The 27,416-nt window shown below is 47.9% G+C and overlaps 1 protein-coding gene across 1 annotated transcript in view; it reads left to right on the top strand.

Annotated features, from left to right (window-relative positions):
* The first annotated feature begins 8,556 nt into the window (after window positions 1-8,556).
* The window catches only part of MAPK8IP2 (mitogen-activated protein kinase 8 interacting protein 2), a 55,813-nt gene continuing 36,953 nt past the window's right edge, over window positions 8,557-27,416 (top strand). The window contains exon 1 of the mRNA XM_028746670.2: window positions 8,557-9,400. Within this exon, the coding sequence (XP_028602503.2) occupies window positions 9,336-9,400 (65 nt within the window). The 5' untranslated portion in view covers window positions 8,557-9,335. The remainder of the gene's footprint in view (window positions 9,401-27,416) is intronic.

Below are 27,416 nucleotides of genomic sequence, written 5' to 3'. Positions count from 1 at the left end.
AGCGGCTTGGCTTAGAAAAAGGGGGGGAAAGCGAAAAAAATCGCAAGACTCGCAAGACGTTTCCGTCTTGCGAAGCAAGCCCATAGGGAAAATCGTCTTGCGAAGCGCATCGAAAAACGGAAAACGCTTTCGTCTAGCAGGTTTTTCATCTTGCGAGGCATTCGTCTTGCGGGGCACCACTGTACATAAATAATCTTTTTTGACACCTGAGAGTTTCTATCTAAATTATCCCCATCTAAAAGGACTCTGGTTTTTGTTTTTTGGAAATGTACTTTTAAACATTTCCCCCCAATTCATTGTGGATCATTTCCCAATACTTTTTTACCCTTTTACAAGTCCACCACATATAGAAATAGTCTCATTGGCAGGATTTAAATAAACATTTACAACTTTATTTACAGAGAACAAGAAGTATAACAATGTGATAACATAATATTGTATATAAACAGCAGAATGTATCATCTGATGTAATAAACCAGAAATGGTAGTTGAGGGAAGTCAACGGGGGGGGGGGGGGTTGGAAAATGGATACTTCTTTTGAGAAAAGAAAATCGTATTCATACACACACACACACACACACACAAAAGTCCACTACAGATGATAAAACATACCCTCTACCTCATTGCACCTCCAGCACTTATCTGATTCAGACTTAAACATTTTAGCAAGTCTGCTCGGGGTTAGATACCATCTATAAATCATTTTCAGGTAGTTGTCCTTCAATGAATAATGTGCAGTGAACTTGAGATCGCTCTTCCTGGCGTTTGTAAATTCAAGCAAGGGGGAAATCTGAGCCACCCCCCTTCAGCCTGCTCCTCACACAAGTGCTGAACTCACAGGTCTGCTTGGTTGCTTACCTTCATGTTTCTCCCACTGGAGCAGAGACGCTTGCCAGCTGGGCCTCCTCCCCTCCCACCTGTACAGGTGACTTTCCTAACCACCAGCTGCTGTTGTTTTCTCCTAGCAGCAAAGCGATGCCCCACCTGCAAAAAAAAAAAAAAAAGGGGGGGGGTTTCAGTGAAGCCAAACTGCGTCAGGGGAAAGTGCAGCCAGGCATTGTGTGTTGTGCATTGATAAAAATTACAGACTTAAGAGTTGAAAGGGACCCCGAGCGTCAGTCTAGTCCAGGGGTCTGCAACCTTTAAGACAAAAAGAGCCACTTGGACCCGTTTCCGAAGGAAAAAAAACTGGGAGCCGCAAAACTCGTCATTATAAAAATAACTTTTTTGTCACTTTTTTATTATTTCTTTGTTTGACCCCTCAGAATTACTCCTCCGCACCGCTCCCATGCGACATCACAGCCAGTACAGCGCCCGCCACAGTGGGGAGTGTCGGGGCGCACAATGCGCCTCCTCCCCTCGCTAGTATCCGCTCCAGAGCCGTGGCAAAGGTGTAAAAGAGCCACATGTGGCTCTGGAGCCGCGGGTTGCTGACCCCTGGTCTAGTTCATGGGTAGGCAAGCTAAGGCCTGGGGACCGGATCAGGCCCAATTGCCTTCTCAATCCAGCCCACGGACAGTCCGGGAATCACTGTGTTTTTACATGAGTAGAATGTGTGCTTTTATTTGAAATGCATCCCTGGGTTATTTGTGGGGCATAGAAATTTGTTCATTTTCCCCAAAAAATAAAGCCTGCCCCCCCACAAGGTCTGAGGGACAGTGGACCGGCCCCCTACTGAAAAAGTTTGCTGACCCCTGCTAAGTCAAACCCTCTGCAATGCAGGGATCACAGCTAAAGACTTCATGACAGCATGCCATCCAACCTCTGTTTCAAAATCTCCATTGAGGAGTACCATTCCACTGCTGAACAGGTCTTACAAGCTCTTGCCATCAGAAAATTATTCCTAAGGTTTATTCAGAATATTTCATGTCATTTGTTTTTGTTTTTTATATTTTTTATTAAATTTTCTGTTTTACAATTTCAAATACTCAATTTACATCCTTAAGATGTCAATGACTTCCCTTCTTTTCTTTCCATGGTTCATTTTACATATCATAAATCCCTGCATATTTTACAAAAACTATACCATTCAGTATTCCATTATTGCATCCATCAAAATGTATTTACACTGTTGAATTTATCTTAATGCTGCCAGCGTTTTCAGCTGTACACAATTATTTTCCATATGTTCAGTAAATGTTTTCCAGTCTTCACTAAACATATGTTCTTCTTGTTTTCTTATTCTATATGTTAAGTCTGCAAGTTGTGCATATTCTGTCAACTTAAGTTGCCATTCTTTGGTTGGGACCTCGCTTGTTTTCCATTTGGGGGCTAGCAAAACACAGACTGCAGTTGTTGCATTCATAAATAACCTTTTCTGACACCTAGGAATTTCTGTCTGAATTATCCCCAACAGAAAGGACTCTGGGTTTTTTGGACGGGGGGGGGGGGGGGAGAGAGAGTATTTTTAAGCATTTTTTTCCAATTCATTATAGCTCATTTCCCAATACTCTTTTACAAGTCCACCACATATGATAAAACATACCCTCTACCGCATTGCACCTCCAGCACTTATCTGATTCAGACTTATACATTTTAGCAAGTCTAATTGGAGTTAAATACCATCTGTAAATCATTTTCAAGTAGTTTGAGGCTTGACAACCATATGTCAGGAGTGCTCTGATGGTGTTTCCTGCTTGGCAGGGGGTTGGACTCGATGGCCCTTGTGGTCTCTTCCAACTCTATGATTCTATGATTCTAGTTCTCCTTCAAAGAACAACATGCAAATTTCAATTCGCTTTTCCTCAATTTTCCCCAGAGGTTGAAATCTATATTGTGTCCTATCTCTATTGCCCAGTATGTCATTGAGGCTTTAACTAGCCCGTCTTTCGTTTCCCATTCTAATAACAGGTTATATATTTTAGACTAATGTTTATCTTTTTTTGTGGGAGTTCTTTTTCAAATTGTGAGCTTTGGTCCGAAAAACCATTCTTTCTATCTGATTTGAAAATTTCATGTAACTGATGGTATTGTAACCTATCCGTAACATGGCTTTCCTGACATTTGAATCCATTGGTTCAGGTCCTACCCTTCAGAGCACCAGAAAGCAATTATTATTTATTATTATTAAAGCAAGCTTGCTCCATCTTTCAGGTAATAGCCCTTCAGATTCTGTGATACTCTGTGATTCTATGAAGCAACCAATGTGGCAGTGTGCTTTTCAACATCTACATGCAGCTGCTGGGAGAGATCATCAGGGGATTTGGGCTGGGTGTTCATCAATATGCGGATGATACCCAGCTCTACCTCTCTTTTAAATCAGAACCAGTGAAGGCGGTGAAGGTCCTGTGCCTGGAGGTGGTTGGAGGATGGATGGCAGCTAACGGATTGAGGTTTAACCCTGACAAGACAGAAGTACTGTTCTTGGGGGACAGGGGACAGACTGGTGTGGGTGACTTGCTGATCCTGAATGGGGTAACTGTGCCCCTGAAGGACCAGGTGCGCAGCCTGGGAGTCATTTTGGACTCACAGCGGTCCATGGAGGCGCAGGTCAAGTCTGTGTCCAGGGCAGCTGTTTACCAGCTCCACCTCGTATGCAGGATGAAACCCTCCCTGCCCACAGACTGTCTCGCCAGAGTGGTGCATGCTTTGGTTATCTCCCGCTTGGACTACTGCAATGCGCTCTGCATGGGGCTACCTTTGAGGATGACTCAGAAACTGCAACTAATCCAGAATGCAGCAGCTAGACTGGTGACTGGGAGCGGCTGCCGAGACCACATAACACCGGTCCTGAAAGATCTTCATTGGCTTCCAGGATGTTTCCGAGCACAATTCAAAGTGTTGGTGTTGACCTTTAAAGGCCCAAACGGCCTCGGTCCTGTATACCTGAAGGAGCGTCTCCACCCCCATCGTTCAGCCCGGACACTGAGGTCCAGCTTCGAGGGCCTTCTGGCGGTTCCCTCCCTGTGAGAAGCCAAGTTACAGGGAACCAGGCAGAGGGCCTTCTCAGTGGTGGCATCCGCCCTGTGGAATGCCCTCCTAGCAGATGTCAAGGCAATAAAGAACTATTTTACTTTTAAAAGACAACTGAAGGCGGCCCTGTTTAGGGAAGTTTTTAATGTCTGATGCTGTATTGTTTTTAATATTCAGTTAGAAGCTGCCCAGAGTGGCTGGGAAAACCCAGCCAGATGGGAAGGGTATAAATAATAAATTATTATTATTATTATTATTATTATTATTATTATTATTATTAGTCTGCTCTTTGAGAGCAGGAGAACTTTCTGCCCCGGTGCTGCCTTCCCTCCTCCTCCCCTTCACCCCTCCCTGGGTGAAACCTCCTTACAGCCAGCTCCTCCACCAATCTCAGCAGATCCTAGTGTGCCACCAGCAGAGAACCACAGGAGGGGCTCTTTGGAATGAGACTGCCAGAACAGATTGTCCCAGGTGGTTCAAGATGGTGAGCCAATGTATAGGGAGAGGAACAGTGAGCGGAAACAGGTCAGCCTTACCTGGGGAAAACTTCCTGATGTCAAATATAGTAATTAAATTCCAAATATAGTTGGAAACATGATCCTGGGCTTAGATGGAGCTTTGCCTCATGCAGCAAAGGGGTCCTTGTGTCATTGGATCCAAGTACCTTCCCCAAGGCAGGGTCTTCTTCTTGGTGGGCCCATTTGACCAGATGGGCACTCATTACCCATTTGAGGCATGGCCCAGGAGTGCAGAAATCCCTGCAAAGCAAGGCCATCAAGCAAAGCGGCCAAAAGCATACAAGGAAGGGCAAGAGAAGCCAGAAAGCAAACCGTTACACTGATGCTGAGCGAACGACTGGGACATGTTCAAGGTATTGATGCTAACACACAAATCCGTGCTCAGGTGACCCGAAATACCTCCTGCCGCTGCACAGACCTGTGAAGTTCATATGGGGAAATTCTCGTGGCACCACCTTATCAGGGTGGTGACCTGAAAGCGGACGTTCTCTGTTTTTGCCCCTCCACTGTGGAGTGACCTCCTTCCCTCTGCCGTACATGAAGCAGCAACCCTCAGCAGTGCCTTGAAACAACCTTGTGAAGGGTTAACCTTCTGCCCAGGTCTCTGTTCTACGATTCTATAGCTCCTCCAGCCTTGCCTCATAGGATTTGGTCTCCAGGCCACCTTCTGTCACACACATTCCAAGTTTTTTTAATATCCTTTTTGACCTGTAGAACCCAGAACCAGGCACAGATGTTTTAATGTATTTTTAATCTCCTGTTGGAAGCTGCCCAGAGTGGCTGGGGAAATCCAGCCAGATGGACAGGGTATAAGTAATAAATTATTATTATATTATTATTATTATTACTACTACTACTACAGAACTTCAGGGGGCGTGGGTGGCGCTGTGGGTTAAACCACAGAGCCTAGGACTTGCCGATCAGAAGGTCGGCGGTTCGAGTCCCCGCGATGGGGTGCCCCCATTGCTCGGTCCCTGCTCCTGCCAACCTAGCAGTTTGGAAGCACCTCAAAGTGCAAGTAGATAAATAGGTACCACTCCGGCGGGAAGGTAAACGGCATTTCCATGCGCTGCTCTGGTTCACCAGAAGCGGCTTAGTCATGCTGGCCACATGACCCAGAAGCTGTACGCCAGCTCCCTCGGCCAGTAAAGCGAGATGAGCGCCGCAACCCCAGAGTCGGCAACAACTGGACCTAATGGTCAGGGGTCCCTTTACCTTTACCTTACTACAGAACTTCAAGTGAAGCAGGTTAGGGTTGCCAAGTTCAAAACAGTGAAATTCCAGGCAGATTTATTGGCAAAGTTTTTTATTTATTTTTGTTTTGCCAATATTGTTTGGGAAAACTGCAAAAAAATAAATGAATTAAGTTTTTGAGCTATTATTAAGGAATATCGCCAAAAACAACACTGCCGACATTTTGCGCAATTTTCGCCCAGACGCTGCTTCTGACTGGGGGGGAAATCTGGACGTATGGCAACCCTAGTCGTGCCATCACTTCTCAGCCTCTATTTGTGTTAGCCTTGTAACAGCATGGCAGGTGCTTCTGTGTCCATTATCTCTGTGGCTGTACACCACCCGACCTGGTGCCCTCCAGTTGTTGTGGACGTCCATCTGCCCTGATCACAGGCAACCCACCCCCCATTTACACGGGGGTTATGGTCCAAGGCACCACATGCGTCAGTAAAAGTATGCATATTTGAAACACCAGTGGAAAAGCCTGCAAACGCCCCATTCCAATCCCCGCCCCCACACACACCCTACATATTTTTGTGGTGTTTGGGGGTGACTTCTGGGTTTGGCACGATGTGCATATGCACAGTCGCACACATACTGAATGCACGTAAATGGAGTGGGGGGCGTTGCCTGTACTACGGAATTCATTTGCACCAGAGGCCGTGAGGGCCACCGGGGGGGGGGGGTGACTTTAAAAGAAGTTTGTATAAATTCATGGAGGAGGAGAGGGCTAAAAATGGCTGCTAGCAGTGATGTCTGCCCTGCGCCTTCACAGCAACGCTTCTGAATCCCAGTTGGTGGAAACCACAGGACAAGGAGGGGCTCCTGTGCTCAAATCCTGCATCTGGTTGGCCACTGGGAGATGCTGAACTATGTTGTAAACAAAATCAATCTGCCCTTTTTCCCTTATGGGGTATCCAAGAGCCCGTATAGAGTCCTTACGTTGGTTCCCTATTAGTAGGAGAAAATAATAAGAGGCCAACCAGAGAATACTGAGAAGCAAAGCAGCTAGTAAGCCTGATCTTTATTGATCTGTTGCAACAGGGTGCTCGCCTCACACGCAGGAAAGGAGGAAGACCTCGAACAATGATGCACAAGGCCTTATAAAGACATTTGAAATTCCCTGCCCTGGAGCTCAAGACCACCCCCCACAAACATACTTATATCACAGAAAAGGTGGTCTACAGCAGAAATCTGAGTGTGTTTATCTCGTCTGACCTGTTACCTATTAATGCTCACTTGATTGGATACCCTGGGGAGCCTGGCCAGTGTTTTGTAATGATAAATATTTAGTACCTGAGCCAGGTCACAGGCTCACCCTATTCCTACACAGACAGACATACCCTTAAGACAGGATTTGTGAAGGAAAAGACAATGGGGAGGCTTTTCCATTTTCCTTTGAACTTGCAGAGAAAACATTTGGTCAGTTTGAGAATCAAAAATGGTTTCAGGTTGGTCTTCCTGTGCTGATCTATGTACGTGTTTGGTTGGTACATTTATGAACATTTACTATAAATCTAAGACGAGATGGTTGGATAGTGTTCTTGAAGCTACCAACATGAGTTTGACCAAACTGTGGGAGGCAGTGGAAGACAGGAGTGCCTGGCGTGCTCTGGTCTGTGGGGTCACGAAGAGTCAGACATGACTAAACGACTAAACAACAACAACAAGACTTTAAAATTCTTATCACAACTAGTTGGGCCCCCCTTTTCCCTGACACTGCAGGCTCTCTCCTCATATCCTTATGGAGGACTGGTGTACACATTCCTTAAAAGGTAAAGGGACCCCTGACCATTAGGTCCAGTCGTGACCAACTCTTGGTTGCGGCTCTCATCTTGCTTTACTGGCCGATGGAGCCGGCGTACAGCTTCCAGGTCATGTGGCCAGCAGGACTAAGCCGCTTCTGGAAAACCAGAGCAGCACACAGAAACGCCGTTTACCTTCCCACCGGAGCGGTACCTATTTATCTACTTGCACTTTTGACGTGCTTTTGAACTGCTAGGTTGGCAGGAGCAGGGATCGAGCAATGGGAGCTCACCCCGTCGCGGGGATTCGAACCGCCGACCTTCTGATCGGCAAGTCCTAGGCTCTGTGGTTTAACCCACAGTGCCACCCGCATCCCTTGCACATTCCTTACACTGAAGTAATACTATTATGAGAGGAAGTGTGTGCTTCTGTGACTACTGCCAGGTGTCTTTAGAGCATCAGGTGCTGCTGTGAAGAGACAGGGTGCTGTGTGGGCAGACTCCTCATCCCATTCCAGTCTTTCATCCAAACTGACAGCTCTGATGACCCTATCATCTGAGCGGTGATGAGATCAGTGTTGGCAGCCGAGGAGGCTGGTCGGCATAAGGTGCAGGTGGGCCATTGCATGTGTCCGTCACGCCACCAAGAGCAGCCTATCTGCTGCCCCAAGGGAGCAGCTGGTGCCCTTCTCTGGATGTAAGGCCTGCCCGCCTTGCAGCCACCAAGCACCACCTTAGCAACCCAGAGACGTGGCCTGAGGCTCCTGGGAGCCCCGCAAAGACGACTGAGCCCGAAGCCACAAAGCATGTCTCTCATCCAAACAGCCACCCAATGGCGCTTGCCACGAGGAGGCCAGTCCCTTCAGCAGCCGGGCTGGCCCAGATTCCGCCGAGAGTTGCTTGGTCCTAAAATACCCCACCCCCATGTAGAAAACCACGGGGCGTGAAGCTGGTTTGCAGATACATCCCTATCCGTCGGCTGCATCACTATGGCAATGCGCCCGCCTCCGGGGAGGGGTCACGGGGCAGCTGGGACGCCCACATTGCTACCTCTCTCCAGGAGAAGCTGGCAAACTAGGGGAAACCAGTTAGTGCCCTGGCGGTGGGGGTACGACACCCCCCCTTTTTTAGCTCTTTCCCCTCTCTAGGGAGAATGGAGACCCTCGCTGCGTACATAGAGGCATAGGAGACCCAGGCCTGTCGGAGGTTGCCCTTTCGCCCACGGTGGCGCGCCGTCCTTCCCACTTCAGCACCGGGCAAGCGGACAGCTCCCTACGGCCGTTGTTTCAGCACCAGAGCCAGCGGACAGCTCCCCATCCTCCTGCCAGGCTCCGCGCGGAGCGGTTGGCGGCGGAGAAGCGGGGAGGTTGCTAAGTGGGGTGCCCAACTCCCAAAAAGCGGGGGGCGAGAGGAGAGGTTCCGTACACTGGCTCATCCAAAGCCTTCCTTCCTTTGTCTTGTGGGGAGGCGGGGATCGGAGGCTCAGGGCGCGAGTCCTTCTCTCCTCCCCCCCCCCCGCCCCTCGCGCGCCGCCTTTGCTATAGCGGCGCCGCATCTGCATGGGGGGGGGGCGCTGTTGAGCCTCGCCCCTCCTCCCCCGGCGTCGTCGAGCCGGAGAGCGCCGGGCTGGTGGGTATTGGCTCAGGCCGCCTCCCTCCGCTCCTCTCCGCAGCCAGCGGCCCCCCCATCTCCGCCCCCCGGCCGCTGTTTACTCGGGCCTTGCCGGAGGGAGCGCGCGTGATGGCTGCAGTGGCGAGCGGCTCCGGGCATCAGCATCAGCAGCCTTCGCAGTGACAGCCCCCGCCCGCCTGCCCGCTCCAGCGCAGCCCGGCCCTCGCCGCCGCCCCGCCCGGCCCCCGCCAGCCTCGCCCTGCCGTGCGCCCCGCCAGCCCCAGCCCCAGCCCGGCTCGGCTGCGCCGCGGAGAAGATGGCGGATCGGGCGGAGATGTTCTCGCTCTCCACCTTCCATTCGCTCTCCCCGCCGGGCTGCAGGTAAGCCGACGCGCTTCGCTTGGCGCAGCCCCGCCCGCCCGGGCTCCGGGGTGCCCGGGGGTGGGGGAGTGGGGTCGGGCGGGCGGGCAGGCGCGGAATCCCCCGCTCGGCATCAAACCCCACCCCGGATTGATGAGGTTGGGGGCTGGAAGGTTTCCTTAACCTAGAGATGGGAGCTCACTTTGCAAAGAGTGTGGGGGGGGGGGGTGTCGTCAGGTTGGCCTCCCCACATTTGCCCCCGAGGCCTTCTAGGACGCAGAGACAGGCTCTCGACCCCAGGAGGACAGAGTGGGCAAGGGAAAATATACCCCCGAAGCCTGGCTGTTCTCTGCTCTCGCCCCCCTCGGAAGAGCATCTGCTGGGCTCTGCCTCGTCCCGGAGGCCTGGGCCGGCCCCATACCTCTTACCACCAGACTCTGGGCCTGCTTCGGGTCCCAGGCAAAGCCCCCCCCCCCCACGGCCTACCCTTACAAAGGGCTGGCCTCATCCCTTCCGTGCTGAGAGCCCCCCATTGGATCCATCCCTTGCTGTTTTCGGGGGCTGGGGGGGGGGTCCCTTGGGGAATTCCCAATTCAGAGACTGCTGCAACGCTGGAAGCCGCCACCCCCTCTGCCCCGCCCCAACGTGCCCTTGGGATCAACACCGTGCAGAGCTTTGCAAGCTCCCCCACATATTTTCTCTCTCCCCCCTCCCCCTCCTCCCATCCATCCAATCCTTTAATGTGTTTGTTGCCAAACCCAGCAGATTTCGCTTGATTAATCTCCCTGCCCCGCTGCTTTGCAAGCAAAGTGGATCCCTTGGCAAAGCCCCAGCCATCCCTCGAACCTCTCTCCCCCCCCCTTCTCTCACGCTCCAGGCTTTTATCTCCTTCTTCCCTTCCTGTCCCCACTGGGGGCCTTGGATCCCATTTGCAGAGATGGGCCTCCTTCAAATGGATCTGGGAGGCCGTGGGAACAGGTGCCTCCTGGCTTGGCCTCCTGCCCTCCCAAAGTACTGGTGCGGAAGAGGAAGGGCCCAGTCCAGGCCAAAGAGTAGCTGTGCCTACTGCTCAGGGCTCTATTAAGCCAAGAACCACACCTGGTTCCACGGGCAGGTGGCGGCAGGTGGCTGATGTGAGGCCCCACACCTGGGGAGTTGCATCAGGGAACGAGGTCCCTAACTGCACGCAGGGCATCATCGTGGCCTAAAAAGCATTGGTGATGTTCAGGGTACCTGGGAGGCACCAGGTACTCTCTCCCCACCCCCATCTCTTGAGTCCAGGAAGCCAGATCCACCTTGATGCAGCGATACCACAGGGGATCCTGCTGTCTCCCCCCAGGGGCGGGGAGATCCAGCACGTTCCTCTTGTAACCCCTGGTAACTGCTGCAGAGCTGGTATAGTGATGTGTCGCGGTTGCTGCTGCTGCTGCTGCTTTTAGATCCTACCTCTCCATCATCAGTGCTTGGAGAGGCGTCACCCTGGAGATGGAGAAGCAAAGCTTGGGCTTCCTGAATAAGGGAGAGGAAGTTAGGAGTTGGTGTCTGTTCTGTGGGGCTCTCTAGAGCTGGAGAGATGGAGCTTCTGGGTGTGAGGGCCCTGGGAAAAAGCCAAGGGATGCTTTTCTTTGCATCAACCTCCAAGGTTGTGTCGGGTGAGGACTGTGCTGGACTCCAGCAACCATCGCAGGTCAGGTCAAGGGGAAGAGATGATGTCCAGGGGTCCCTGGCGGTTGTCACATGGGCCCACAGGGAGCATTTGGGGATGGTGGGGTGGCCAAAAGGTGTGGACTACGTTGAGGAGAGAGATGACTAGCAGCCTATGGCTCTCATCAGCTGTTTCTCTGAAGGAGGAGGTGGGAAGAGGGTCTGTCATCATGTCTGCCATTCTTATACTCAAATGTGAAAGCACAGGAGCACCATTCTTGCTAAATGACCTTCCTTTTACATTTCGAGACTTTTTCACTTATTGTGGGAGAGGATGCACATACCAAAGGAATGGACGTTTGTGGATGTTCTGGGGAGACTATGGAACTCCCTGCCTCTTGAGCCACCAACTTGGGTGGCTTTCAAAAAGTATTGAACAATTTTGTGGAGGATAAAGCTATTTATTGTTGGCTCCCAGCCACAGTAGCTCTGCTCTGCCTCCACGGTCAAAGGCAGCGATGCTTCTGAATCCCACTTGATGGAAACCACAGGAAGGGGAGAGTGTTCTGGTGCTTGAATCCTGCTTGTTGGTTTCCCACAGGCATCTGGTTGGCCAATGTGAGGGCAGGATCCTGGACTCGGTTGGCCTCCTTTGGCCTGATCCGGCAGGTTCTTACTTAATTTCTCCAACACCTCCAGGAGCTCACATAGCAGAATAGACTGCCCCTTCCCCTGCTAAGAGAGCAGCAGCCTTCCTCAACCTGGTGCCCTCCAGATGTTTTGGCCTTCAACTCCCATCAACCCCAGTCCCCATGGCCAGCTTATATAAAGTTCAGCTCCGGCAATGAAGTCCACCAAAAACCTAGCTAGATAACCAATGGGCATCTTAAGGTGAAAGGAGAAGACAGAGTGGAGGACATTCCAAGGGTTGAGCCTGGCGACTGAGGAAGCTCTCCTTTATGCTGCGACATGGCTGCTGCTGCTGTTGTTTAGTCATTCAGTCGTGTCCAACTCTTCGTGACCCCCTGGACCAGAGCACGCCAGGCACTCCTGTCTTCCACTGCCTCCCGCAGTTTGGTCAGACTCATGCTGGTAGCTTCGAGAACACAGTCCAACCATCTGGTCCTCTGTCGTCCCCTTCTCCTTCCGCCCTCCATCTTTCCCAACATCAGGGTCTTTTCCAGGGAGTCTTCTCTTCTCATGAGGTGGCCAAAGTCTTCCAGATCCGTCCTTCCAGTGAGCACTCAGGGCTGATTTCCTTCAGAATGGAGAGGTTGGATCTTCTTGCAGTCCATGGGACTCTCAAGAGTCTCCTCCAGCACCAGAATTCAAAAATTATGGTAGGCCTTGGCTATTGTTGTACAGAACAACTAAGAGAGTCTCCCTTGCAGATCCTGAGAAATGGACAGATAATAATAATAATAATAATAATAATAATAATAATAATAATAATAATAAATTTTATTTATACCCCACCCTCCCTGGCCAGAGCCAGGCTCAGGGCAGCCAAAATCAATAAAATTTCAGTAAAAACATAATAAGGGGGGGAAAGAAAAAGAAAAAAAGCAATTTAAAATACAGGTTAAAATGCAATTTAAAATGCAGCCTCATTTTAAAAGTCAAAACCATAAGGGGAGGGAAACATAAGGGTCAGACTGAGTCCAAACCAAAGGCCAGGCGGAACAGCTCTGTCTTGCAGGCCCTGCGGAAAGATGTCAAGTCCCGCAGGGCCCTGGTCTCTTGTGGCAGAGCATTCCACCAAGTTGGGGCCAGTACTGAAAAGGCCCTGGCACTTGTTGAGACCAATCTAACCACCTTGCGACTTGGGCCTCCAAAGTGTTGTTATTTGTGGACCTTAAGATCCTTTGCAGGGCATACCAGGAGAGGTAGTCCCGTAGGTACGAGGGTCCTAGACTGCATAGAGCCTTAAAGGTCAAAACCAGCACCTTGAACCTGGCCCTGTACTTCACCGGGAGCCAGTGCAGTTGGTAAAGCACTGGATGAATGTGATCTCACCCAGATCTGCCCAGGAGAAGCCATTCTGTCAGGTAACCAGGCTTCAGGCAGTGTCAGGCTTTGTAAGCCAGTATTGTTACACACTACCCAAATCTCCTGGTGGTGAAAGATTCGAGGAGTTCCAGAAGCAGTTACCCAGGTTCTCTTTCCTTGAAAAGAAGGTCAACAGAGATTGTGTGGTTTTATCTACACATTTATACAGCCTGAGGCTAAGGAAGGCGGGGTTCACAGCATTAACACCCCAACAGATCTTACTTCTCCATTAGTCATGGCTTTGGGCCCAGTGCAGAGCAAGCAGGTCTCTGTGTCTCCATCTTCCAACCTCTCCACAGCTCTGCTCAGACTCACTCCTCTAGCTATTGCTGGGTGAGGGCAGGGTGTGGGGAAAAGGCCCACCCATTAGTTTGGAGGGCCCCATCGCTTAGTTGTAGCTCTTGCAGCGTGGCTCATTTTTTTGGGATGAGGATACTTCAGTGGCCAGCTCATGCCATCATCTTGCAAAGAAACTTGTCTGACTACGTTTTGGCAACATCTTTGGCTCCCAGTATGTTTCCGAGCACAATTCAAAGTGTTGGTGCTGACCTTTAAAGCCCTAAACGACCTCAGTCCAGTATACCTGAAGGAGCGTCTCCACCCCCATTGTCCAGCCCGGACACTGAGGTCCAGCGCCGAGGGCCTTCTGGTGGTTCCCTCCTTGTGAGAAGTGAGGTTGCAGGGAACCAGGCAGAAGGCCTTCTCGGTGGTGGCACCCACCCTGTGGAACGCCCTCCCAGCAGATGTCAAGGCAATAAACAACGATTCTACTTTTAAAAGACATCTGTAGGTGGCCCTGTTTAGGGAAGTTTTTAATGTCTGATGCTGTATTGTTTTTAATATTCATTAGGAAGCTGCCCAGAGTGGCTGGGGAAACCCAGCCAGATGGGCGGGGTATTATCTGCAAAGACTGAGGAGTAATGGAAAAGACACGCTTGGGGATGTGGGGCCAAATCTCCATGTGCTGCCCCACCTGTGGCCTGTGGCTGGCTCTGCTGCATGACAGACCCAACCACAAGTTAACACAGATGTGCCCTGGTGGATGAGCCAAGAGAGCATAAAGGCATCGCTGGGTCTGTATGGGTGGGCGCAGCACATAGCGGCCATGTTCTGGTGGGCCAGGGGCACCGGCAGCCAGAGCAGGACCCCCCACATACACACATCCCAAGGGAAAAGAAAGTCCTTCTTCATGCAGCGCATAGTTAAACTATGGGGGCCCAACCGAGATGGCCTCAGAAGAGGATTGGGCAAACTCATGAAGGAGAAGAGGGCTGCCCGTGTGCGGTGTGCAAATTTTATGAAATAAATAAATGGAAAGGGCAATAAGACCTTCCAATGACAAAGTAGTTGATGGTGGGTGTTTATCTGAAATACAAGGGCTCCTTCCTTTGGATTATCTTCATATCAAATCAGTTCTCCCCCTTTAATATTTCTGAATCTTAATTACAAAATGGGAACCCTGTCGGAAGCTTCCCTGCCCCCCCCCCCTTCATCATGCAGCTAGCTAAGCAAGCCCCTCTGACTTCTGTTGACCAGACCCTTCCGGTCACTTCTGACACAATGTTGTGGAGGGAATGGCTCTTGGGTCCTTCTCACTACCAGTCAAGGTCACACCCCATGACCATGAGTGGGATCTTGAGAATGCACTGGGCGCGACAGAAGAAATAACAGAAGAAGAAAAGGCACTTCTAAATGAACCAATAACGGTGGAAGAAGTTAGGGATGCAATTAAGAAAATGAAACCGGGGAAGGCTCCAGGCCCAGACGGCCTGTCTCAAAAATACTACAAAACTTTAGAGGAACATCTGGCCCCGGTACTGTGCAATGTAATTAATAACATCTTACAAGGGGGAGAAATACCTGATTCTTGGAGGGAGGCCTACATCACGGTAATACCGAAAGCAGACTCAGATATACTTGAGATAAAAAATTATAGACCAATATCGCTGCTTAATAATGACTATAAAATTTTTGCGGGAATAATGGCATGTAGATTAAAGAAATATTTGAATAGAGCGATCCATAAAGACCAAGCCGGATTCCTGCCAGGTAGGCAGATAAAAGACAACGTAAGGCATATAATTAATATAATTGAATACCTGGAATTCAGGAACGATATCCCCGCCGCCCTAATCTTCATAGACGCCGAGAAGGCTTTTGATAACGTATCCTGGCACTTCCTTATAGGATGCATGGAGAATGTAGGAATAAGAGGACCATTTCTGGAAGGCATAAGATCGATCTACTCAACTCAAAGAGCGAAATTAATAGTCAACGGTAACCTGACAAACTCATTCATGATCTCCAAAGGTACAAGACAGGGGTGCCCTCTATCACCCCTGTTATTCATTATGGTCTTGGAAGTTATACTAAATAGAATAAGAGGAACGCCGGAAATTAGAGGGATTAAAATAGGTACAAAAGAATATAAAGTAAAAGCTTACGCCGACGACCTAGTAGTCTCAATAGAAGACCCCACAAAAGGGATAAACACAGTCATTGAGGTAATGGAGGCGTTCGGTAGGCTATCCGGGTTCAAATTAAATAAAATCAAAACAAAGATCCTGATAAAAAATCTAGATGAACAACTAAGAAACAAAATAGAACTGGATTCCGGGATAAAAGTATCGAAAAAGGTTAAATATTTGGGTATTTGGATTACCCCAAAAAGTATAAACCTGGTGGAGGATAACTACAATAAGATCTGGAGAGAATGTAAAAGGGATCTAGACAGTTGGAGTAGACTACAACTCTCATGGGAAGGGAGAATGGCCGCCATTAAAATGAATATCTTGCCAAAAATGATATTCCTATTCCAAAATATCCCAGTAATTAGGGGCACAACGATGTTCAAAGATTGGCAGAGGACCTTGTCCAGATTTATCTGGCAAGGCAAAAGGGCCAGAATTAAATATAAGTTACTCACCGACAGAAGAGAGAGAGGAGGCTTCGCAGTACCGAACCTGCAACTATACTATGAGGCTTCATGCCTCTGTTGGATTAAGGAATGGATAGTCTTAGATAACACCGACCTATTGGATTTAGAGGGGTTCGATGCCAGGTTCGGGTGGCATGCGTACTTATGGCAGGAGAAAGGGAGAGTCCATAAAGGTTTTTCCAACCATATCATAAGAGGAGCACTGCTGGAGGTGTGGAACAGATGTAAAAACTTAGTAGAAAAGGACACCCCATGGTGGCTGTCACCTATTGATATTCTAGTAATTAAAAAATTAAATATGGAAGGCAAAAGGTGGACTTATGCTGATCTCCTGAAAAGAACAGACAAAGGTTGGGAAGTCAGACCTTATGAGGAATTAAAGGATAAACTAACGGGGTGGATGCAATACCACCAAATTAACGCCGTTTGGAGGGAACACAAAAAAGTCGGAATGAGTAAGAATAAATCCAAGTTCCAGCTAGAAATAATAGAGGGGAAATCTAAACTGCTAACTAAAATGTATAACCAACTATTAGACTGGGATACAATGGATGAGGAAATCAAAGAAGTAATGGTTAAGTGGGCCATAGACCTAGGACACCCTATAGAATATGAAAGGTGGACAAAACTCTGGAATAAAGATATGAAATTTTCAGCTTGTGTCAGACTTCGGGAAAACATGGAAAAGATGATGTACCGATGGTACATCACACCAACGAAATTAGCTAAAATGTATAAAACCGGGGAGAAGACTTGCTGGAAATGCAAGAGGAAGGAGGGAGACTTCTTCCATATGTGGTGGTCCTGCGAAGAAGTTAAAAGATTTTGGGGGTTGGTCTACGATGAGTTGAAAAAGATCCTAAAGTATAACTTTCCCAAAAAGCCCGAGGCATTCCTCTTAGGAATGGTGGGGGAAGAAATCAAAAAAGACGACCAAACCCTCTCTCAATATGCAACAGTATCCGCAAGGATACTGTTAGCACAGAATTGGAGAACAGCCAACGTTCCAATGATTAGTGAATGGCAAACTAAACTAATTGAATATATGGATACAGCAATAATGACACAGAAGATCAGGCAACAGAAGAATACCAAATTTATTAACGATTGGAATAAATTTCTCTCATACATGGAACGGACCTTGGGAAATGACAAAATCACAGTAGGCATAATATAAAAATCGCGAGGTGAGAACAATGATTAGATAAAGACACTGCTGAACGTAATATTGAGTTACCGCTCGCTCGAGGTGGTGGGAAGTCAACAATGTTATAGATTTGTACAATGTTTGAGTGTATAGTCAGTAAGGAATCCAATTGTGTTTTTGTATATTCTGTTTTCCTTTAGGTTTTCATGTTTTTCTTTTTTTCTTTTATGGATGATGTATATATGTTTTTAACTGCTGGAATAAAATAAAGGTTTTTTTTAAAAAAAAAAAAAAAAAGAGAATGCACTGGGCGCATGGGAACATGGGGAGGTTGCCTTCTACCAGACTGGACCCTTGGTTCCTTCAGCTCAGTCCAGTGGTCCCTTGGTTCTCAAACTTATTCCGTTCTGGAAGTCCGTTCCAAAACCAACGCATTCCAAAACCAAGGCGCGCTTACCCATAGAAAGTAATGAAAAATGGATTAATCCGTTCCAGACTTTTAAAAACAACCCCTAAAACAGCAGTTTAGCATGGATTTTACCATGGGTAGGCAAACTAAGGCCCGGGGGCCAGATCTGGCCCAATCGGCTTCTAAATCCGGCCCATGGACTGTCTGGGAATCAGTGTGTTTTTACATGAGTAGAATGTGTCCTTTTATTTAAAATGCATCTCTGGGTTATTTGTGGGGCATAGGAATTCGTTCATTTCCCCCCAAAAAATATAGTCCAGCCCCCCACAAGGTCTGAGGGACAGTGGACCGGCCCCCTGCTGAAAAAGGTTGCTGACCCCTGGATTTTACTATCTAACGAGAAGACCATTCATCCATAAAATGAAAGCAAAAAACAATGTACTGCAGTCACACAATCTATCTGGGTTCCACACAGTCACAAAAACAAAACAAAAAGAGCCGCAAAAACACAAAATAAATAGCAAAAACGGACAGACCTCCGCGTAACATTCAAATTGGAAGCGTAACACTCAAAACAGAGCACGTTCGGCTTCTGAAAAAGGTTCGCAAAATCCAGGTTTGCAGTGTTTGGGTTCCAAGTTGTTTGAGAACCAAGGCGTTTGAGAACCAAGGTACCACTGTACTGACCGCGGGGTCCTCAGACTGGTGGCGAGGGTAGTGACCCATCAGGTCTCTCCAGAGATCTCTTTGGACTGTTGTCCCCAGGCTATGCATCTCACTGGCCAACTTTTGACCCTCCTTGCATGATTTGGGACAGCTGCGATGTGTCCTCGACCTCCGATCATGCTTCTTGTTTGTCTGGATAGGGGTTAGAGCTGTTTAGGGTGTGTGTGTGTGTGTGTGTGTGTGTGTGTGTGTGTGTGTGTAGATTTACCAGTCTATTATACAAAGATTTTTTTTAAAAATATCACATTTGTTGCTTTGCCACTTTTGCTTCTGGCTCCCAGCATGTGGCCCATGCAAGGCTACCCAGAAGGAACTGCGGCCCTCAGTCTCAAAAAGGTTCATTAACCCCAGTCTCTGTGGACTGGAAGATGCTCTGCAAAGCCTCCAGTGAGAGTCTTTCCCAGGCCTACATAGAGATGACAGGGATGGGAGAAGCCCGTCTCTTGGTCCTGCCACCCTCACATGTCTGCTTGGTGGGGATATTGTGAGAGGGGCCTTCTCGGTGGCTGCTCCCAGGCAACTTTGGAACTCCCTGCCTAAGGAAGCCAGCAGGTTAAGACCTTTCTTGTTCCAATCGGTTTTTTGGGAACTGGCTGCTTTTAATGAAAGAGCTGTTTCTGTGCTGTTTCCGTGGTATTATCTGTATCCTTAACAAATTGTGTGTGTCTTAAATTGCTTTTTAATTATTGCATTTTCCATGGTTTTAGCTCTTTCTGTTTTGTCTGTAAAAAGCCTTGAGTCCCTGTCTGGGGAAAAGGTGGGATAAAAATAATAAAAATCAAGTAGTAGTAGTAATAGCAATAATAATAATAATAATAATAATAATAATAATAATAATAATAATAATAATGCATTCCACTGTCAAACACCACAACACCCATCAGTCACAATCTGCATGGTGGGTTGATGGGAACTGTACTCCCAAACAGGCTGACCCAACCTCAACATCTGGGGCCTTCCTGGAGTAATTGAACTCCTTGCTGGGGCTTCATGGGAGTTGTAGTCCAATAACACCTGGCATGCACCACATGGACTGCCTCTGATCTAATGGTACATGCACACTGCGCATGGCGACTGGCCCCCGCCACCCAGAGCTTCCGACAAAGGACCCTGAGAACGCAGCTCTGCAAAGCATTCAGAGGCTTCATGCGATCCATTCCTGGCAATAATTCCTGGCTCTTTTCACACAAGGAGCTGTTATGAGTCTTGGTAGGAGGTTAACTCACACGGTTGCCAACGGCATGGCTGAATGGACCCAAGGCTGACTCATGTGGTGAAAGGCCTTAGGATGTAAGGAGACGAAAGCAGGGAGTTGTGTTTTGGAGCTGGTGGTCCCCTGGTGGCTCTTTGTATCGTTAAATGCCACCCTGATCTCCAAGTGCTGAGAGACTCCCGGGGTTCCAGGCGCATACCCAGGTTGCGCTTCTTTGGAATGAAGGTCAGCAGAGACTGTGGTGTCCTTAGGATAGATGGTTTTATCTAAACACACGCACACACACACACACACACACACACACACACACACACACACACAACCTGGGCATAGGACTGGTGTCTCAGTGCATTAACCCTCCAACAGATATTGCTTCTCCATCAGTCGCAACTTTGGATCCAGCACAAAGCATGCGGGTCTCTTGTGGATCCATCTTCTAGCTTGCATCCCGCTCTCTCTCTCACACCTCTCTGGCTGTTGTTTTCCCACCTAGCAGCTAGGTGAAGAGGGTGGAGGAAACGCCCACCCATTAGCCCGGGAGGCCCCCTCAGTTAGTTGTAGCTTTCCCAACCGAGCCCATTCTTTTGGGATGCTGATAAGGACACATAAGTGGCCAGCTAAGGGACCCGGGTGGCGCTGTGGTCTAAACCACTGAGCCTCTTGGGCTTGCTGATCAGAAGGTCGGCAGTTCGAATCCCCGTGACGGGCTGAGCTCCCATTGCTCTATCCCAGCTCCTGCCAACCTAGGAGTTCGAAAGCACGCCAGTGCAAGTAGATAAATAGGTACTGTTGCAGCGGGAAGGTAAACAGCATTTCCATGCGCTCTGGCACTCATCACGGTCCTCCATGCGCCAGTAGCGGTTTAGTCCTGCTGGCCCCATGACCTGGAAAGCTGTCTGTGGGCAAACGCCGGCTCCCTCGGCCTGAAAGTGAGATGAGCGCTGCAACCCCAGAATCACCTTTGACTGGACTTAACCGTCCAGGGATCCTTTAGCTTTTTTACTGTTTTACCAAGAAACTTGCGGGTTGGTTCAGCAACAGAATACTCTATTAGATCCAAACCACCACCACCCCTCACCCAAGGATCATTTTGTCCAAGCTTCTTCAATGTAGGAATCATAGCTGAAGAACTCATAACAGATGACCCCCCAACCTCTATTTTAAAATCTCCAGCGGTGAGGAGTCTGCCGCCTTTCAAGAGAGTCCGTTCTGCTCTTACTTTCAGAAAGTTCTTCCTAATGTTGAGCCAGATTCTCCTTTCCTATAGATCATGTGCTTTGCCTCTGCACTGAATGTGCTTTCAGCATATGGCGGGGGGGGGGGGGGTCTGCCCCCTAGGAACTGTTTTGCTCGTGCCGGGAATATTGTGCTGCAGGAGTTGAATCCAAGAACATCCTTGCATTAGTTGCTAGCAACACTTAATGGTGGAGAGCAGGCAGCAGAGAGAAATTGCTCCCCAGGGGCCGGCCTGTACCTGCTTGTTTTCACCTTCGCCTCGGCTTCTTCCTTCGTCTGTTGGCAGAGCTTAGTTTTTCTTTTCCTTTTTAACCAGATGGTGCACATGCCTGTCTTTCTTCCACTCTTTTCCTGGTTCATTTCTGATCTCGATTTTTTTAAAAAAATAATTTTAATTGATTTTTCCGCATATTTTTAAAAATAACTTCCGACTTATATATAACATAGCAAACATTTGGCTACCCTAGCTTACGGCTTCCATCCTCCTCGGCTGATGGTTTTCCAACTTACTCTCTGATATTGCATTTTATTATTCATAATAATAATAATAATAATTATTATTATTATTATTATTTATACCCCGCCCATCTGGCTGAGTTTCCCCAGCCACTCTGGGCGGCTTCCAATCGAGTGTTAAAAACAATACAGCATTAAATATTAAAAACTTCCCTAAACAGGGCTGCCTTCAGATATTATAGTTAATACTATTAAATCCTTTTCATAAATAAAAATTACAAATTATACTTCACAATAATTAATAAAATCATCCTTACAAAACTTCTTGTAACCCTATTAGCAATGTCAGTTGTTTACAGTTGTCTTTCAAATATACCATAAATTTATTCCAGTCTTTCAGGAAAGTTTGGTCTTGCTAGTTCTGAATTTCCCCAGTTAATTTAGCCAACTCGGCGTAGTCCATCAATTTTGTCTGCCACTCTTCTTTTGTCGGCATCTCTTTCTGCTTCCATCGTTGGGCTAATCATAATCTTGCTGCAGTTGCTGCATATAAAAACACTCTTTTATCTTCCTTATGTACGTATTTCATTACCTACAATAATAAGTAGGAAGGCTTCTGGTTGTTCTGTTGTTTTACAAATGTATATTTCACTCTCCCCCCCCCCTTTCTTTTTTTGCACATCTGACCCTCTCAAAGTTATGCCTGCCTAGCTGGGTGTGCACATACCGTATTTTTCGCTCTATAAGATGCACTTTTCCCCTCCTAAAAAGTAAGGGGAAATGTGTGTGCGTTATGGAGCGAATGCAGGCTGCGCAGCTATCCCAGAAGCCAGAACAGCAAGAGGGATTGCTGCTTTCGCTGCGCAGCGATCCCTCTTGCTGTTCTGGCTTCTGGGATTCAGAATATATATATATATATTTGTTTTCCTCCTCCAAAAACTAGGTGCGTTTTATGGTCTGGTGCGTCTTATAGAGCAAAAAATACGGTATTTAGCATTAGGCAGATTTTAAAATAACAAAAACCTAGCCCACACAACTGCTTGAATGCGTGGCATTCTTACTGGCGACACATAGTGCCCAATCCGTATTTGTAAGAACCTGATCACTCAGCGTGGCAGCACCTGCACTTTGGAACTCCCTGCCTGTTGAAATCAGGCAGTCACCTTCACCCTTCTCTCTTTGGCACTGCTAAAAACCTTCTTTAGCCAAACTTACCCAGATGCTTAGGAAGTTGTTGATTTCAATCCATTTTTATATTTTAGCTTTTGTCTGTTTTAAGGTACAGCTGAGGGACGAGGGTGGTGCTGTGGTCTAAACCACAGAGCCTAGGACTTGCCGATCAGAAGGTTGATGGTTCGAATCCCCACGACAGAATGAACTCCCATTGCTCGGTCCCTGCTCCTGCTAACATAGCAGTTCGAAAGCATGTCAAAGTGCAAGTAGATAAATAGGTACCACTCCAGCGGGAAGGTAAACAGCGTTTCCGTGTGCTGCTCTGGTCGGAAGCTGTATGCTGGCTCCCTCGGCCAATAAAGCGAGATGAGCGCCGCAAACCCAGAGTGGTCCACGACTGAACCTGATGGTCAGGGGTCCCTTTACCTTTTTAAGGCACAGTTGTAATATATATTTTTATTTTCTTGTTTGCATCTTTTTGTAAACTGCTTTGAGGCTTGTTTGTTTTTAAGGTCAAACTGGGTATAAATTTTGTGAAACAAACAAAGAAACAAACAAACAAACAAACAAACAAACAAACAAACAAACCAACCAACCAACAAACCAACCAACCAACCAACAAACAAACAAACCCTAAAGGGCATCTACCTAGAGCCCTAGATTTTTTTCACATGTACCCTTATCAAGGCAGATGTTTCCCCATCCTATATCTGTGCATCTGGTTTTCCCTGCCTAAGGGCAGGACCTTACATTTGCCCCTATTGAAATTCATTTTGTTAGCTTGTGCCCAGTTCTCCAGTCTGTGAAGGTCGTATTGCAGAATCCTGTTCAAATCTCTCAAACAGATCTCAGGCATCCTTCCATCCATCCCTCAGGAGACCCACAGGAGAGCTCAGAGTCAATTCCCTGGGGGTCAATTTCTTTTCTTATCCACAAGGCTAACCTTATCAGAAGACCTGAGCCTTGCTCGGCTGCCAGAGAAAATGAGCCTCTTTTCCACTGCCGAGTCATTTAAGCAACTTTGGCACTGCTCCCGCTCCGCCTCCCTCCTTCGCCAAGCGGGCAAGACATCTGACGGAGGGTCAGAATTTGCTGGGTGGTCACAAATGTGCAGCTGCAGGGACTGTGGTGGTGACTTGCCAAGCTGAGAAGGATTTGCTTTGCCTTCCCGTTACATCAGCCAGCCTGTCCTCGCCCCTAGGCAGCAGAACCACCTTGCCCAGCTGGTGCCAAGGACTGTCCTGGCATCAGTGGACTGGTGGCATTTTGGATTACATTAATGGGAGCCTCTTATCTGGGACGTGGGTAGCGCTGTGGGTTAAACCACAGAGCCTAGGACTTGCCAATCAGAAGGTCGGCGGTTCGAACCGCCACAACAGGGTGAGCTCCCGTTGCTCGGTCCCTGCTCCTGTCAACCTAGCAGTTCAAAAGCACGTCAAAGTGCAAGTAGATAAATAGGTATCGCTGTGGCGGGAAGGTAAACGGCGTTTCCATGTGCTGCTCTGGTTTGCCAGAAGCGGCTTAATCATGCTGGCCACATGACCCGGAAGCTGTACGCCGGCTCCCTCGGCCAATAAAGCGAGATTAGCGCCGCAACCCCAGAATCGGCCACGACTGGACCTAATGGTCAGGGGTCCCTTCACCCTTTACCTTTTAATGGGAGCCTCTTATCTGGGACTTGGGGGGGGGCAATAATAATGATGTGGGTTTGGGGGGGGGTCAGTCTGGATGACACCCTTGGCTCCCTTCCAATTCTTGGGGTCCTGTGCCCAGTGAGAGTTAGAACCCAATAGAGGACTCCATTGCTGAACTAGCCAGAAAAGTTTCTTTGTAAGAGAGTGGCCTTATCTGGCCACAAGTGTCCTCACCAACATCCCAAAAGAAGGAGTCAGGTTGCAAGAGCTACAACCAAGGCTAACGGGTGTGCCTTTACTGCCCCCCCACCTAATTACTAGTTGGGAGAACAATCGCCAAAGGGTTTTACGTGAGCTGAACTAGAAAGTGGCGAGAAGATGGAGACACAGAGATCAAACTGCTCTTTGGTGGATCAAAAGCTGTGTGTAATAGAGAAGCAAGATCTGTTGGAGTGTTAAGCAACCAATCATTTTATTTGTATGCCACCTCTCCAAACATAAAACCATCCTCAAGGTGGCTTACAAAATATGAACAATTATATAATTACAAACGTAGCAAAAGTAGTCATATACAATAAATAAAATATCAAAAAGCACACAACCAAATAAGATCTAAACTGAAGATACCGAAAATTAATACAGTCGGAAGTCCTTGGAAGTCAAACCGAATCCGTTCCAGAAGTCCGTTCGACTTCCAAAACGTTTGAAAACCAAAGCGTGGTTTCTGATTGGCTGCAGGAGGCTCCTGCAGCCAATTGGAAGCTGTGGAAGCCCCGTCAGATGTTTGGCTCCCAAAAATAGTTCCCAGACTGGAACAGTCGCTCCCAGGTTTGTGGTGTTCAGGAGCCAAAACGTTCAAGAACTCAGCTGTTCAAAAAGCAAGGTACGACTGTATCAGTAACAACAACAAACCTACCCAACGAAAACCCCTAAACAATACCCTAGCTCATGCATAGGCAAACTCGGCCCTCCAGATGTTTTGGGACTACAACTCCCGTCATCCCTAGCTAACAGGACCAGTGGTCAGGGATGATGGGAATTGTAGTCCCAAAACATCTGGAGGGCCAAGTTTGGGGATGCCTGCCCTAGCCCAAGAGTCTGTTCAGCAGCCTCAGCTTTTGTAGCTGGAGTCCGTCTGGGCCCCTCCCTCCCAGGCCACGTGGGGAAAGCCTGCAAGGCAGGGAGCAGGTCTTAATGCACTGAGCTCTACCTTATGTTCCGGTTCTATATATTTGCAAATAAAACCAGATCTCCTGAAGACACCACTGTCTCCGATGAGCTTCATTCCAAGGAAGCCAAACCTGGGTAAGCACCCAGAACCCCAGGAGTCTCTCAGAGATTGGGGTGGCATGGAACAATACTAACAACACAGCTGTGCCTGGAGTCCTGCCTCTGGCCTGTCTTGTCAGTTTGTGTTTTCTGGTCCCTTTCAGACTCTAGTGGGCAGTTCCTTCTCATTTTATCCTCTTCCCCGACTGAAGAAAATGACTTCAGAAGGCTCGAAGCAGCCAAGGGGCCCAGTCTTCCTCATCAGGCTAGACCACCATTTTTTGGGGGGAGGCTCCCCCTCGGTTCCATAAACCCAGGGGTTTTTTTTCCAGCCAGAACTCGCCAGAACTCAATTCCGGCACCTCTCAGGTGGGCACCATAGCCATTCTAAGAGAACGAGTTAGGTCAGGGGTTGGCAAAGCTTACTGGGCATGGGCCCGCAGAGATCCTCCATGAGCCATACCGGCGCAGCGCAACGACAGAAATCACATCTGCACATGTCCTCGGTGCCAGAAATCACTTCTGTGCATGCCCAGACACCGAAAATCGCGTCTGCGCAGAAGTGATTTCCGGCGTCTGTGCATGTGCAGAAGCGATTTTCAGAGCTGCTGAAGATAATTCCCACACCTCGCTGTGCCGGTTTAGCACAGCGCATGGGGACTCATCAAGCGGGTGACTCAGTTCGGGGTCGGCTCATGGGCTGGTTAAACGGCCTCCGTGGGCCACTTTTGGCCCATGGGCCTTAGATTACCGACCCCTGAGTTAGGCGTTCATGGTGAGTTCCAGCACCTCTTTTTCTAGAAAAATAGCACAGCATAAACCCATCCCAGGGCCCCCTACCCGATAAAAAAAGAATTATTCCAAATAGCGGTTTGCACGACCCACTAAAGAAGATAATAACACAAAGAAATTCAAAACAGGAAGAATCAATTGCACCTTTAGTCAAACTCCAGTTAAAACTATTTCGTTTAATTAATTCAACTGAACTGAACTTGATCCAGCGGCGCCAGCTATTACCAATAATTGGCTATCTTGTGATGACTCAGAATCGTAAATGGCCAAAGGAAATGGTTTTGAAAGCGACGAGGGCAGAAAAACTTTATATATATATATGCTTTACGTAATTTTATACATTTTAACTTTCACCATTTCAAACATTAAAATAAAAGGTTCTTTTGAACCTTCGGACCTCTTTCCCTCCCTCCCTGGGTTCCGTATTTAAAATTAGATTTTCTGCATCTTTTACCATTATCCATCTGTTACATATCCATAGTTACTGTAGTTAATTCCACATTACAAGTGTCATCACATCCCTGCCAATGCTTACAGTGGTCTTTTGTGTAAATTAGGAATTTACTCCAGTCTTTTAAAAATACTTGATCTTCCTGGTTTCTGATCTTCCCCGTCAATTTCACCATCTCTGCATACTCCATCAGTTTCACCATCCATTCTTCTCTGAGCAACAACAAGCAACATATCGGCTAATAAAATACTGACAATATTTTTATAACACTATACCGTTTCAGAATTCATAAACAGAAGACATGTAATATGTGCATGGAGTCACAAACTAATAAGAATCAAATAAATGTTCCATGAACAGGAATGGTTGGAGTGGTAAGTCACTATCAAAGATCCCTGGAATGGATTAATAGTCCCCAAAAGTATATCAAATACATCAGCTTACTGCACTTTTTAGTGATAACTGATCCATGGCCATTTGATGTACTTTTGGGGACTATTAATTTGCTGGTGAAGATTTATCATTGAAACAGTTCGTTACCTTGGAAGAACTGTTCTGTCTGCTGCTGTGCCCAGAGCACCCTATTGTGGCGTTCGGAGCACCCATCATCTCACGTTTGTAGGATATTGACTGTGGAAAGGCCTTCTGCCTCCATTTCAGTGATCCTTGACAGTGATTGACCACTCCTACAATTCCTGTTCATGGAACATTTATTCGATTTTTCTTAGTTTGTGACTCTGTGCACATACTATATGTCTTCTGTTTATGAATTTTGAAGCAGTATAGTGCCGACAAAAATCCGTATAGTTAAAGCTATGGTGTTCCCAATAGTGATGTATGGAAGTGAGAGCTGGACCATAAAGAAGGCTGATCGCCGAAGAATGGATGCTTTTGAATTAT

The sequence above is a fragment of the Podarcis muralis genome, chromosome 10 (genome assembly GCF_964188315.1).
Source record: "Podarcis muralis chromosome 10, rPodMur119.hap1.1, whole genome shotgun sequence".
NCBI classification, from domain to species: domain Eukaryota; kingdom Metazoa; phylum Chordata; class Lepidosauria; order Squamata; family Lacertidae; genus Podarcis; species Podarcis muralis.
The sequence above is the reverse complement of the archived record's forward strand: the minus strand, read 5'-3'. Positions and strand labels throughout refer to the sequence as shown.